Raw genomic sequence first — 15,707 nt, forward strand, 5'->3', positions numbered from 1 at the left:
GGCAGGTGCCGAAGGCAGACAGTTAACTGACTGAGCCACCTAGGAGCCCGGATAAAATAGTTTTATATTGCTCAAATAAAGGTCATTTCCTTAGGGAATAAAATGAATTAATTGGCTTTTATTCTAGATGTTCAATGAACTAAGAAATAATAAGTATGTTTTATATGGGTTGTATCCAAATGAACTATCATTTTCTTTATAAACAAGCAAACATAAAGAGAGCTATAAAATGCAAATGTTAAGCCACTAAACAAGGGAGAGATTGTCTTCAGATTTCTTTTGTTTAAAATCCTGTGATAAATTCCACTTCTTTGCTTCATTAAAGAACCATATAGGATGAAGCTGAGGGGAATATGTGATGCTCCCTGGACTACTAAGAACCGATTTGGGATATGTATTTACATTAATAGCTCTTTTAAAAAAAGAAAATGAAAGTCAAGAATATTAATCGATTTCATCAAGTCATATAATTTATTTTGTTTCTTTTTAAAAATATTTAAGGTACTGATTAATGATCAGAGCCAGTGTAGCTTAAAAGTCCTATTTTTCAAAGACAGAAAATTTGAGAAAGTGGATCAAAGAATACTGATGGTCATAGAAATAATCTGGAATTGATTTTTTTATGCTGGAAGTAGTTAATATGTTACAAAAATAAATGGCTAGCAGTTTACTTTCACTGCCCATCAGGTAAAATAAAAACCAGTGATTCTGGAACAAGAGCAGAGTTCAAGGAATCAAGGACTCAGATTCCTATTATTTCCTCTTTCTCTCCACACCATGAGGGGAAATCAACTGCCCAATCCAGTCTTGATTCTATTTTTCCTGCTCCTTCCCAGAGATGCTTCCACTGCTTCAAAACCGTAAGCAACATTTCCAGAAAATTCTATTGTCCTTCTCTTTTCCATTGTGTTATCTGCTTCTTGATATGTCTCTCTTATTTATTTTCTGATTTCCTATGAAATTATCTGCTGTTCAAGGGGTTTGGAAAGGTCAGTAAATTGTTATGGCTCATGTGGAAAGAAGCATACTCCAGTTCTAGAAAACATGGAGACATAGGGCAATAACATTTGTGAAACCTTCACCAAATAAGAATATAGAATTATACAACATTCATTAAATAATAATATAGAATTCCTGCCAAAAAGAAAAAAAAAAGGATACATTCTTTATTGTCTCATGAAAAGGGCTGCAGTGTCTCGTCCACTGTGAAATGACTCAGTTGCCGTATTTTCCCTCAGTCAGGGATCTCCAGGATGGATGCATGACTTTCACACAAGCCAGGATGTGTGTGTCAGACCACCCAATTCTTCAGCAAACCTGTAGAGGCTGGCGTTAGATCTTGGGAATATACAGATTAACAAAATGTGGACCCTGCCCTCAATACCTCACAGTATAGAAAATAGGAGGAGATAGTGCACAGAGAAAGGACTACAGTGCAAAACCTGCAAGCATTGCAGGAGTCTGTGAGAATGCCCACAGAGAAAACCTCCCTCCTCCTGGAAACTTTAAGGGAGATAGGAGAAGGGACATCACCTAAGTCTGCAGAGAGAAAGTTGTTTTGGGGAGGTCTTATTGAAGTAAATAGAATGTATCCAGATAGACAAGGACACTCCAGAAAGAGAGAGAGTCCTGGGCAATCAGAGCATTGCATAGTACAGCACATTTGAGTGGTTGTAAATGATGGGTAAAGAACAACAGGAAAGGGATATTTTCTTCTGGGTGGACATGGTAATATATTTGGTGATTAGTGTTACATGGTTTGGCTTGGCTTCCAACAGAATGAAAGAGGGGAAAGAGCTAAAATTCCTTCTGAAATAATACTGCAAAGCAATTCAACTCCTCCTCATCTATTAATTGCTATCACTTTCGTGTCCTGGAATAAGGAAATTCATATCATCCACATGAAACCCAAGACCACCTGTAGACAGGTTCTTAACACTTTCAGTGATAATCAATTGGTTAATCACATTGTGTTGTTGCTTAAAAAAAAAAAATTTTTTTTCAGCTTTATAGACATGTAATTGACAAATAAAATTACAAAATATTTCAAGTGTACCACGTGATGGTTTCACATACCTATATAATGGAAGGATTCCTCCCATTAGGTGAATTAACACATCCATCTCATGCGTATTTACTCTTCTTCTTTTTTTTTTTTTGTGAGAACATTTAAATTCTACTTCCAGCAAATTTCATTTATACAATGCAGAGTTATCAACTATAGTCACCAGGTCATACATTATAACCCCAGACGTCATCTTATTATAAATGAAAGTTTGTACCCTTTTACCAACCTCTCCCTATTTCCTTCAACACCCCTCCACCCCAGCCCCTGGCAGCCACTTTTCTGTTCTCTGTTTCTATGAATTTGACTTTTTTTTAAAAAGATTCTACATATAAGTGACAGCATGCAATATTATCTTTCTCTAACATATTTCTCTTATAATGACCTCAAAGCCCATCCATGTTGTTGCAAATGATAAGATTTCCTTTTGTTAAGGCTGAACAATATCCCATGTTGATCCATTTCTAATTTTGAAAATAACTTCCTTTCTTAAAAAAGACTTTATTTATTTGAGGGAGAGGGAGAGAGAGAGCACGAAAGAGATGGGGAGGGATAGAGGGAGAGGGAGAAGCAGACTCCGAGCTGAGCAGGGAGCCTGATGTGGGGTTCGATCCCAGGACTCCAAGATCATGACCTGAGCCAAAGGCAGACGCTTAACCGACTGAGCCACCCAGGCGCCCCTGAAAATAATTTCTATCCAAAATACATAATGACTCATGGATTGCTTATCCATAGCTTATGAATAGTTTTACAAATATTGTGAGAGTGAATATCCCCCACAATACAAGAGAAGCATATTAATGTTCAACTTGTTGGAGGTTTCTGAGTTTCTAAGATCTTTTGGATTAGCCTTTGAAGAATACATTCCTCTACCCTCTTGCTGAAATCTGGCTCTGTTCTGTGATTGGTGATCACAGAAAAGATGATCTAGAAAACAGCCACAATAATGATGTCTTTTTAACTTCTCCATGATTGATCCAGAAACTTCTCCACAGGCAGTATCTGGTGCTGGTCCCATCAGAGCTGTACACTGGGGTCTCTGAGAAGGCTTGTGTCATGCTTAATCACCTGAATGAGACGGTGACACTGAACATAATTCTGGAGTATGGAATGCAGACCAGAACCCTCCTCACAGACCTGGTGACAGAGAAGAACTCCTTCTACTGCAGCCCATTCACTGTTAGTATGGCTCCTCGGGATATGGAAGCTCATTAGAGGAAGAGCATATTAGCTGATGCCTGTGTCCTGACACCCGACAATAAAAAAGCATAGTGAAAAAACTGAGAGGCACAAAGTGACTTTCAAATTAGATTCTAAAAGTGAAGTTCTACTGACTATGCTTTCATAATATTTACAAACAATTCCAGTGCAATATGCAAAACGTAATAGTAGTTATGGGAAAGATTTCGCTTGCTCTTAAACTTGTGAGGGAAATAAAGTTCATGCCATTACCCATAAAAACACTGAAACTCATAAATTTAAGTGACTTATTTAAGATCTGACAAGTGGTTGTCAGTTAATGTCTTGTCCTTGTAGCTTTTTATTACATAAGGAATTAAATAGTTAATCACAGGCCTTACTACCAATGATAACACAGAATGTTGATGTCGACCATCGGAAAATAACATTTGATAATTATTTTAATACTATCATATTGCTGTGGAAATGAAAGCATGTTATTTCCTTCACCCTCATGACAGTTGACAGTTTGAAGAACTAGTTCCTTTTATTGCAGTGACATTTTCCCTTTAAATCAACAAAGTGTTACTGTCATGTTACATTAACATAAGAATCTATAAATCCAGGAACATAATTCTCGACTTATTCCTTACTCACTCTCCGGGACTAACCAGAGAAATAAGAAAGTCATAAAGGCTGAGACATTCAAAAGTGGATCTGCGCAGATTTTTCAGCTCTTTTCTGTTTTACAGCTTCCAGAGTTACCATCTTCCTCAGGGTTGATTACTGTGGAGGTGAAGGGGCCAACCCAGCAGTTCATAAAGAGGAAGACAGTGCACATCACAAAAGTAGACAGCCTCATCTTTGTCCAAACAGACAAACCCATCTACAAACCGGGACAAACAGGTATCAGGGAACAAATCAGCGAGGGCAACTTTAAGGGGTGGGTGTGTGGTTCTCTATTCCTTTATTCTGCAGTCATGAAGATCCAGGCATGTCGTTATCTGTGTTATTTACCCCCCGATTCCCATTGGACGGTTTCAAGGGAAAAATCTCTCTGTTTCAGTGAGATTCCGCGTTGTCTCTGTGGATGTCAATTTTCACCCTTTGAATGAAACGGTAAGTCTCATTACAGTGGATGAGTTTGGGGGAAACAGGCAAAAATGTCAAGCCCATTCTTTTCGAGAACCTGAGACCAATATGATCTCATAAGAGTACCACTGCTGGAGAATAGGGAAATCAGTTCACCAACTGCATTATTAAAATAAAATATTCAGTTGAATTTATCCTCTTAAAGATCCCAGTAATTTTTATTGAACAAAAGAAAATCAGTGCACTTGATTTCTCCCTTAGAGAAATGGAGACTTTCTCAGAGACAAATTTCATCTGCAAAATAAACTTCTTATTTGGCCCTTTTTACCTTAGCGTAGGTTTCCACAATTGTACAATATTTCATAAAAGTAAAGTCATGACTTCTCAAGAGATATATGTCCCAAACTAAACATGTAAAGTGCCGTGAACCAAACTGGGGTACATTTCCTTGTTTGGACAAGAAATATACAGACTCATTTCCTCTGAATCAGATAGTTTATCAGTGCTGATGTCATGGCTTTCTTTTTCTAACCTCTATCCCATACTCATACTATTTTTTTTCCTTCCAGTTCCCAGTGGTTTATATTGAGGTAGGTAATATCTTATGCATCGCAGTCAAGATGAGGACTTACTACAAGTTATGTTCCATTGCCCCTTGCCACCTCTCCCCTCCCCACTAGCACTTCACCAAAACCAAACAGTTTTCCCTGTCTATCTTCAATCCTTTGGAGAGCGGATAAGATGTAAATGAAGGAATAAAATCCCCTGAGATGATACAAGTTCACGACTCTTCCAGTATTTCTGACCAAAATGGATATGCATAATTTCAAAAAGAGGTATTGCGAGCTGTACTGTCTCATAGCTGGTAACCTTGCTGCTCTTTCCCCCGTGTAGAATTCCTAGAAAACTTTGCCCAGTACGTTTTGTATCAATTTACCAACCATCTCTTATCCAACTCCCAAAAGTGCCCTCCCTAAAAGCTGTCCCTCTACTCAAATTATATATTTCAGTTGTTTCTATGAACTCATAACATTTTTACCTATAGAATCCCAAGAGGAACCGAATTTTCCAATGGCAAAGTCTCAGATTGCAAGGAGGACTCAGCCAGCTCGCCTTCCCACTCTCAGTGGAGCCCACTCTGGGTATTTATAAGGTCAAACTGCAGAAGGAGTCAGGGGAAAAAATAGAGCACCCCTTTGAAGTGAATGAATATGGTAAGAATTCTGCCTGTGTCCAAGACATTTATGACATTAGAGTATTTAAGAGTTTAAGAGTTTTTACGCATAGGTACAAGCAAAAATCTAGCATATGGTAGTTGGAAATTAGCAAGTTTTTTTTATTTACCCAAATATTCACTAAGCGTCTTTCATGCACTATCTCATTTAATCCTCTTATCAACCATCTGAGGCAGATACTATATTGTCTCCGTTTTACAAATGAGTACATCAATACTAGAACAGTTAGTAATTTACCAAAAATCACAGAGCCACTAAGAGGTAAGAGAGATTTTAATAGCTCCGTTACCCTATTCAAACAGAAATTGTTAACCAATACAACAAATATCTGCATGCATCTGTTGATCTGTATCTTATAACTGAAGGTACCTCCTGGCTGTCTATGACCTACACTTAGACTACTCTAATCAAAGTGGTGAGACATTAAAGCCATCTTACTAGTTATCAATCATGTGGATTTTCTCATGTAAATTAAGTATATCATGCCATGGATGAAGAGACTTATCACAAAACTATCATTCCCCAAATTCACCTGGACTACCATGAGGATTATAGAACAGGGATATATTACAGGAACAGCTAGCCTTACACAACTGTGAGAGAGGATGGATGGGAAGGTAAGGGTCCAGCAGGGGGGAACTGGTGGATCAGAGGAAATTACTAACCAGTTCTGAAGCATTGGTGGGGATGAATAACTTAGCACCTTCAAGGGGTAACTTCAGCCGCCAAAGTGGACCACAAAGGGAAACTCATAGAAGAATCTATGGAAGACTGTATGTATCTGTACATCTTCTTTTCTACCACTTCAGTATTTCTGTAATCAAGCGTCTGATGGTGGGTCTCGGGCCTCTATTAGTCAGCAGGACAGCAGTTGGGAAGAACTGGACACGGAAAGAATAAGGACAAATTGGAATTTCCTCGCCTCTCTGTACCTGTCACCACATCTAACCATGATGACCTTCAGAGACTAATGATGCTGCTTTCCTCCCATCTTTAAGTCTTGACCAAATTCAAAGAAGATTCTAGGAAATGCAGGGCCAGCGTAACCAAGTTAACATGGTACAAATACCCATGGTCATAAACACATCTCTGTGGTCAGTAGAGGCCCTGCTGCGTCTTAATGTAATTGAAATCATTTCATGTGATCCTATGTTATAAGGTTCTGTAATAGTCATTACTAATACTGGCAAGATATCCTGCCTGCCCACCTTCACCTCTTTCTTCCTTCTGTTAACAACAGTTTTGCCCAAATTTGAGGTCCAAGTGAAAATGCCCAAGACTATTGGTTTTCTAGAGGAAGAATTTACGGTATCCGTCTGTGCCCTGTGAGTTACATTATTTCATAGCATTTCTATCTCCCTACTTTATGTGCACTGCAAGTAATCGTTATCAGACTTCAAAGTATTTTAATTAGAGAATGACTTTCTCTCCAGCATGCCTGAGCTCCAGCTAGGGAGTAGGGGTGGCAGCATAGGACACTTTTACTTCTACCAATAAAAGCATTTACACTTAAAATGTGCCAGATAATGTTTTAAGTGCCTTGTGAGATGGGGATAGTTATCCTTAGTTTGCAAATGAGGAAACTATAACATGTGGGGGATAGAAAACTTGTTCAAGTTTCTACATACAGTAAATGGGAGACTAGAATTTAAGTCTAACAGTCTGGCTCCAGACCCTGAACTCTTTGCCACTATCCTATATTGCTTCTGCAATTAAAAAAAAAAATCTAGCTTCATGAAACATTGTACATGGCAGAGACTGTGCCAAACTGAACACAGGACATCCAGCTCAAGTTCATGCTCATGTTCATAACTTCTGTGTTATTTTGTATCCTATGATCCCCATTTTTTTTATTGCTCCCAATTTCTTAAACTATGGAAAATTAGGGGGAAAAAAGGAGACTTTCTTAAATAGGTATATAGCTATATAATGTAGAATTTAAAAGATGTGTCATAGTTATTTCTTCCCTGATTGCCTTTTAGTTCAGTAGAACATTCTCCACATACACTGAGGAGAGACACTTTACCTCTTGCTTTTGAAAATAGTATGAGGATCATATTTTCATCTTTCTCACCAGTTTGATGTTTAGATTTTTCCCTCAGAAAGAAGAGCCCTTTGAGTGACATTTAAAGATAACATTCAACAAAGTGAGATTTGGTAAATAATTTATAGCTTTATCAGCACTTCTAGAAATTAGGGGGGGAAAAAACTTTAAAAAGGGGAGGATCAGGGTCATCGAAGTCAAACCTCATCTACCTCACAGTTTGGACCAAAGCAATAGGTCTCAAACTTAGGTGAACATCAGAATCTATGGAGGTAATTAAAATGTAGATTCCTTGGCCCCCACATCTAAAGATTCCAATCATAAATCTAAGGAAAGATTCAGGACTCTGAATCTCAGTACATATCTCAGGTAATTTCAATGTAGGTAGTCCATTAAGCATACTCTGAGAAACAACAGACTAAGTTTGGCTTCGCATCTTGTCTTACTTTGCTCAGTCTGCTATGACAAAATACCACAGAGTGGGTAGTTTATAAACAACAGAAATTTATTGCTCATAGTTCTAGAGGCTGAGAAATCCAAGATCAAGGTGCCAGCATGGTCACATTCTGGTGAAGGTTCTTTCTGGTTCATAGCTGGCGCCTTCTTGCCATGCCCTCATAGGTGGAAGGGGCAAAGGATCTCTCTGGAGCCTCTTTTATAAAGGCACCAATCACATTCATGGGGGCTCCACCTGCATTATCTAAGTACCTCCCAAAGACTTCATCCCCTAATACTACCATCCTTGGGGTTTAGGATTTCCACATATAAATTTGGGGGGGATGCAAACATTCAGACCATACCTTAGCATATCCTTCCATCAGATTTGGCAGAATCAGACTAAGTCATTATGATACTGTTTGTATATAACAGATATGTTGTATGATATGTAGCTAGTGTATTTAAATTCCCATTTAAGTTCTCATTTATCCTCTTAAAATACATATGAATTAGGGAAGACCTAGAAATACCCTGTCTACATATCCTTAAATTTTTCCCTAAAACAACTTAGGTATTGTCAAAGCTGGGATTATAACCTAGATAACCTGACGGTGGGGAAAGAAGGAAATAAGATAGTCTTTTTTTTTTTTTTAAAGATTTTATTTATTTATTTGAGAGAGAGAATGAGAAAGAGAGCATGAGAGGGGGGAAGGTCAGAGGGAGAAACAGACTCCCCGCTGAGCAGGGAGCCCGATGCGGGACTCGATCCCGGGACTCCAGGATCATGACCTGAGCTGAAGGCAGTCGCTTAACCAACTGAGCCACCCAGGCACCCGGAAATAAGATAGTCTTATAGTAAAACCTCAACTGAAAGGGAGGAAAGATCTGAGAAAAACTACATTGTTCATTTTTCATTTAGAAGTGTTTCAAAAAGATTCAGTAAGTTCTCTTAGAGTTGTAGATGTAGGTCCACTTAGATAATTAAGACATAGTTTCAGAATAAGTGTTTCTAAAGTACAAATGGTATGGGAAGGAAGTATATGTGCTCTATGAACAAGATGGATACATGAATGGATCCAATCGTGTGAAAAATATCTGAGTTGTTTATATCAAATATCCTTTTGTATAACTGCTTTATCGTTACAGATACACATATGGAAAGCCTGTCTCTGGTCTGGTGACAATTAACGTATGCAGAAAATACTCCCGATACCGTTCTGTCTGCCATGGAAGACATTCACAAAGTATCTGTGAAGAATTCAGTCAACAGGTATATGGAAACCATTCTCCCCAGGACACTAACACCAGATCTTGTTTTCTCATGGATTTTAATGCAAGAAAGAATATCATACAAAAGAATACAATACTGTATGGTGAAAACAGTTCAACAGAGAGTAGTGTGGAGTAAGGGAAACATTGTAAGATTGCCTGGCAATATTAGGAGCCCACTTGAGAGTTGGGTTCATGAATTTATAGTGGTATTTATTTGGCCAGTTTTGTAATTTCCTTCTGAGAGCAATCAGCATGCCGGGTATAAAGGCATAAGATAATGTGGAAGTATCCAAAGTTGATCTTTATCAAACAGATAATAGAAAAAGAATGTGGCAGATGTTAAGAATTTGGTTAGTGGGAGGGGGCACTTGGCTGGCTCAGCTGGTAGAGCCTGCGACTCTTGAATTCAGGGTCATGAGTTCCAGCCCCACGTTGGGTGAAGAGCTTACTTAAAAAAAAAAAAAAAGAATTTGGTTAGTGGGAGAATCAAATGACTTGTTATGGAATCTAAACCTCATATGGAAGAATATGAAACCAGCATAAAAAGAGAACATAAAAGCCCAGTGGCAGTGAGTGGGCACTGTAAGGGCACGGAAAAGAAAGTTATCAAAGCTTCAGAGAGGGGCACCTGCGTGGTTCAGTTAAGCATCCGACTCTTGGTTTCAGCTCCGGTCATGATCTTGGGGTGGTGGAATCGAACCCCACTTCGGGCACTGTGCTGGGTGTGGAGCCTGCATAAGATTCTCTCTCTCTCCCTCTGCCTCTCTCGCTACCCTCCTCCCCCATGCATGCATGCATGCACTCTTTCTCTAAAAAAAAAAAGTTGCAGAGAGCAAATGAATGAAAAGCAAGGGTGATGAATATGATGATGAATGTCAAAATAAACATCAATAAGAAAGATAAACATGAGGGGTGCCTGGGTGGCTCAGTCGGTTAAGCGGCTGCCTTCGGCTCAGGTCATGATCCCAGGGTCCTGGGATCGAGCCCCACGTCGGGCTCCTTCCTCAGTGGGGAGCCTGCTTCTCCCTCTCCCTCTGCTTGCCACTCCACCTGCTTGTGCTCTCCTTCTCTCTATCTCTAACAAATAAATAAATAAAATCTTAAAAAAAAAAAAAAAGAAAGATAAACATGAGAAAAATCAGGTTGCCAAAATTTTACTATATCAGGGACACAGGAATTAATTTTTATTTTCCAGTGAGTAAATTAAAAAATGATCAAGTAAACTATAAGTAAATATAAGTAAATTAAATATTAAATTTTATTACACAATACATATTTTCATGTAAATAAGTAAAAAAATGAAAACAAATCTTTCTTAAGATGTGGGTCCCAATGTTTAGTTTGGAAATCTAATTACTATAATGATTCATCTATTCAATAAATATATATGTTTTTATTAATGTCCTATGCATGGAGAAATATAGTTAGAAAATATAATCCTTAGTCGATGTGTAGATGAAGGTGCTCACAGAGGAGATGTTATATCTGAGTTGCGTTTAGAAGAGCAGTAACTGTTGGCCAAGATAAGAATGGAAGAAAAAGAATGTTATCACTTGAGGAACAATGTATGCAGAGAGAGTATGATGGCACATTTTGAAACTAGGACATTTAATTTGGCAGAAACGGGATAGGCTTTCAGAAGAGAAGGAGGAAGGCAGAGGTTGGCAATGAGTAACTCAACGATTAATGATGACATTTGATATCATTTTTGGCTTGGGAAGAAATTTGATGTCATTTTTGGCTTGGGAAAGGATCAACCCCTAAAAGATGGTCAGAACATTTGTAAAATATCCTTTGGCCACCGAAAAACTTTCACAGATTGATAACTGACTTTTTTGACAGCAAACCAGAGGACCCAGGAACTCTCTTTCTTTCTCTTCAGGCAGACAGTGAAGGCTGTTTCACACAACTCGTGAAGACTAAAATATTCCAGCTGAGACAGAAGGGGTATGACATGAGCATACAAGTGGAAGCCAAAGTCAAAGAGGATGGAACAGGTTTGTGTTATTTTCAAATATTTATTAATTCATTAATTCACCAATATGTTAAGCATTTATCAAACATCCATTCCATGTGAAACATTTTGTAGTTTCTGGGGACTATGAAAATAACACGGTCCCTGCTGTCAAGGATCTAGAAATCTAAAGAGAAATTACATGTATGTATGTATATGTGTATATGTATATATGTTCGTATGCATATATTTATAACCATAACAAAATTTCCACGAGAAATGTAAAAACTAAAGTCCAAATGAGTATGAAGAGAGAGAATTAATTCTTATATAGGGACAAAGAAAGTTTATAAAGTAGCATGTGAGCTGATTTATATAGAATGACTAATATTTTGAAAGCTCATGATGGACTGGGAATGCATGATTGGCATAAAACAAATGTGTTTGGTCTCAAAATAATCTGACAATGTAAATTGGGGCTAAGGTGTGTAAAAAAGTAAATCGTATGCTAAAAAGATTAGACTTTATTGTTAAAAACCTTGGATATCGGCAGATAGATTTAAGGAGAATGTTCTAAATAAATTGATATTTTGAAAATATAATTCTAGCAGACATAAAGAGGACAGGCTACATGAAACAATTTGTTACATGTGATACCTCAGATTACTATTCAAAATTGCTCCAAAGATATCAGATCTGGGACCTAGGAAATGGAAACACCATTAACGAAGATAAGGAGTAGATGAGAAAGAACTATGGTGAGGAGAATGTGTCAAAGATAATTAATTGTAATCTGGAATTTCAAGATAGAAGTTGACTCATTCTGCTTTAAAAATAATTTTAAAAGAAAACCAGAGCAAAATCAAGACCAGAAATGTAAATCTGGAATGATTCTAATTGTATCTATATCCTCCTAAGAGTAAGTGCAATTATTCTGAAAGCAAACTCACTTAGCATTGCTAAATAGGGGCTAGAGACAAACAAGGAAAGTCCCAAGCACAGAAACAACTACATTTAGGACATAGTGTCAAATAAACCAGCATAATAAAATTAGAAGCCGTAGGGATAGGAGAAAACAAGAAAGCTTTAGATGATGAAGCCAAGACACAGATTACACTTCACAAATGGAAGGGCACCAGGCTTTGGCTATACGGGAAGGGGCATACAGTCAAAAGAAGGGTCTTGCTGGGGAAGTATTTGTGATAGACATTTAAGCATACTTTGAGGCCAATGTGAAGAATCATGTTGTATGCAAAAACTCATGGGGAGAGGGGAGGGATCTGAGAGAGACAAACAAAAGTGGAGCAACATCACAGAGGAGATGGGAAGAATTTAATAACATGGATGGAACCAGTGAGACACTTGTGAAACCAGAGAAATTGGGGAATTAGGTACAATAATTTTTGTATGAAGGTGAAACTAATGTCAAGTTGCTTGTATTTTCTAAGTGTGAAAAATTCTGGAAAGGATAAAAAATAGAATAGGGATAGATAGTACCTTGTCATGATGGAGTGAAGCTGGGTTGGAGGCGGGAGGTGAGTTGAATCTAAAGAACAATTCAACTTCACTTATTTCTTTTTCAGAGTTGGAATTAACTGGGCATGGATCATGTGAAATCACAAATACCTTAAGCAAACTGAAGTTTACAAAAGCGGATACACATTATAGGCATGGGCTCCCTTTTTTTGGGCAGGTAAAATATCTTCTCAATAGAATCATAATTTGGGGGATGTGGACTTAAAGAAAATGAATTTTTATACCACAAAAGTACAATTGATTATAAAAATAAATATTTATTTAGAATGAGAAAATTTACAGCAAATGACAAACTTAAAAGGCAAATACCATCACATTCAGAAAAATAAAGCACACTTTTATTAGTTACCTTCCTAACACACCTCTATAATACATTTTTCTTGTGTAGTTTGGCTCCATACTCTTTTATTTCCTCGTTTTAAAAGGTTTTTTTTTCAGGGGCGCCTGGGTGGCTCAGTCGTTAAGCGTCTGCCTTCAGCTCGGGTCATGATCCCAGGGTCCTGGGATCTAACTCCGCATTGGCCTCCCTGCTCCGCGGGAAGCCTGCTTCTCCCTCTCCCACTCCCCCTGCTTGTGTTCTCTCTCTTGCTGTCTCTCTCTGTCAAATTAATAAATAAAAATCTTTTTAAAAAATAAATAAATAGATAAATAAAAATAAATAAAAGGGGTTTTTTTCAGCTTCAAAGCTGAATATTGGTAAGTTTTCAGACTGATATCCAATTTAGTAAACTATCAATTTTCTGTCATATAAGAGATATAAGGTTTCTAAGCATTTTAAGTTTCCTTTTTTAGTAACTAATCTTTGAATTGACAGTAGATAAGCGATTGACAGTTGATAGACAATTGGCAGATGATAGTCAATTTCTTTATTAACTGTGAAATTCCTAAGTATTTCACAGTTGATGACATTATGAATTTTATATTTTCTTCATTTATTGCAGCATTTTGTATCAAATTGGCAAGAAATTAATAAATGTATAGATATGATTGGGCAGGGCCATTTCGGACCAAGAAAAGAATGCGAGAAAACTAAGGACTTAAAGATGAATATGACTTGGTCAGAAATTTAAGAAAGAGGGGAGAATGGCCAAGGCCCTAGGTGTGAAACAGCTTTTAAAGAGCAGAGAACTAAGAGTGTGACTGACTGAGGTAGGGGATATAACTAACTGGGTTGGCTGGATAGTTATAGGTAAGCCAGAACACATCTTGAGGGCCTTTTGGGTTATGTTCAGAATTTTGGACTGAGAAGTTATTGAAGGTTTTAAGGAGAATAATATGATCAGTTTAGCTCAGGCTGTAGAGAGAGTGGTTTGAAGTCAGCATGAAGTAGCAAGAGGGTGAACTGTGTAAAAAAGTTAAAATAGTTAAAATAGTAAAAAAGGTTTAAAAACTATTGGAAACCAGATGGGAAAAAATATTGTGTTTTCTCAGCTGAGAAAAGAGGAGCTAAGATAAAAACAAAGCATTTATTTGGAGCCTCAGAATTACAATTTGGGAAAAACGGATTTGGGCTGCAGTTCAAATAGTGCTCCCTGTCCCTGAGAACAAATATCAAGGGTTTTTAAAGACAAAGGAGAATTCTTGTGTGTGCTATTCATAAGGAATTTTGATTGGTGTTGATGGCAGAAAATTAATCTTGACTGAATATAATTGGTTGCTAAGGCTATCACTGAGCAAAACCTTCTGTAGCAGGTTGCAGGGGTTTGGGCTGAGTTTGGCCCAGTTCAAAAGTTCATGGGTCCTCCAGTGAGGAGGTCATAAGACCCATCTCCTTAATGGCTTCCCAGCTCCATTGTAAACCCCTTGATAATTATTTCACCTTAAACAGGTTTAACTGGAATAGGAGAAGTAAATAAAATGTATTTAACAGAGTAAGAGATAACACTTGGCCATGGGTTAGCATTAGTCAGCGAAAAAGAGAAAATGATTTTTTAAAAGGCCCTTGATATTGCTGCATAACCTATGGGATGGATAAAAGCACCATATACTGAGATAGAGAACACTAGGGATGAAGAGTTGGAAAGGGTGATATTATGAGTCCATTTTTCGGATATTCTCAATTGTTTTGTGCCTACCGAATATCTAAATAGAAATGTCAAAAAGAAAAATAGTTTAGAGCCCAGAAAACAAATCTTATTTTCAGATTGATTCTAAGATCTTCAGTAAATGACAGCGGCCCCAAGGTCAAGAGGTGAACCCAACAGAGGGTGGAAGTGTCATTGCTATGTAACACCAGCTATCACCTCCACACTTCTAGGTTCTTCTGGTTGATGAGAAGGATCAACCAATCCCCAATAAAACTGTAGTCGTCAGGGTGGATGTAACTGCATACCGTTCCAGCCTTATCACAAATGAGCACGGTCTGGTGAACATTTCCATCGATACCACCAAATTCATATCTTCTCTCTTTACAGTTACGGTAAGTGGGAAGGGGCATCTGGGACTACAAAGAGATTGCTGAGGGCACATAATTTAAGGACAGGAAGCATGTAAATTCTAGGGAGAAGAGAAATTACAATTAAGAGTAAAATAGAAACTAAGCCATTTGGAGACCTAAATTATAAGAAAATGTTATTTGCCAGAAAACTTTCACTTTAGATAGACTCCATTTACAGCATGGTCTAGTTTCAGGAGACACTTATTAGATCATCTTGAAATTCCCTTGTAAAATTCAATATTTTTATAATTTTATTACAGATTAGATTTTGTTTGGTTTCTTTGGCATACTGCTATTTTTTGTTTTCCATAAAAAATTTAAATATCTGTATGCAATTTATAGGCATAAGGGTATTAAGAAAAAGTAATTGATCCTGACTGTGAGTGAATATTATCTACTAAATCAGAATAGCACAACCTTAAATAAACTTAAGGAAAAGTCACTCACAGATTATG

At 37.6% G+C, this 15,707-nt stretch overlaps 1 protein-coding gene across 1 annotated transcript in view; it reads left to right on the top strand.

Moving 5' to 3' along the window:
* The first annotated feature begins 777 nt into the window (after window positions 1–777).
* Window positions 778–15,707, top strand: part of LOC110580770 (pregnancy zone protein-like) — a 45,046-nt gene continuing 30,116 nt past the window's right edge. Inside the window, exons 1-11 of the mRNA XM_021690432.1 lie at window positions 778–860; window positions 3,061–3,248; window positions 4,004–4,150; window positions 4,311–4,363; window positions 4,906–4,926; window positions 5,382–5,550; window positions 6,812–6,896; window positions 9,200–9,323; window positions 11,208–11,322; window positions 12,863–12,972; window positions 15,073–15,234. Coding sequence (XP_021546107.1) covers window positions 778–860; window positions 3,061–3,248; window positions 4,004–4,150; window positions 4,311–4,363; window positions 4,906–4,926; window positions 5,382–5,550; window positions 6,812–6,896; window positions 9,200–9,323; window positions 11,208–11,322; window positions 12,863–12,972; window positions 15,073–15,234 — 1,257 coding nt within the window. The remainder of the gene's footprint in view (window positions 861–3,060; window positions 3,249–4,003; window positions 4,151–4,310; window positions 4,364–4,905; window positions 4,927–5,381; window positions 5,551–6,811; window positions 6,897–9,199; window positions 9,324–11,207; window positions 11,323–12,862; window positions 12,973–15,072; window positions 15,235–15,707) is intronic.

The sequence above is a fragment of the Neomonachus schauinslandi genome, chromosome 5 (assembly GCF_002201575.2).
Source record: "Neomonachus schauinslandi chromosome 5, ASM220157v2, whole genome shotgun sequence".
Lineage (NCBI taxonomy): Eukaryota > Metazoa > Chordata > Mammalia > Carnivora > Phocidae > Neomonachus > Neomonachus schauinslandi.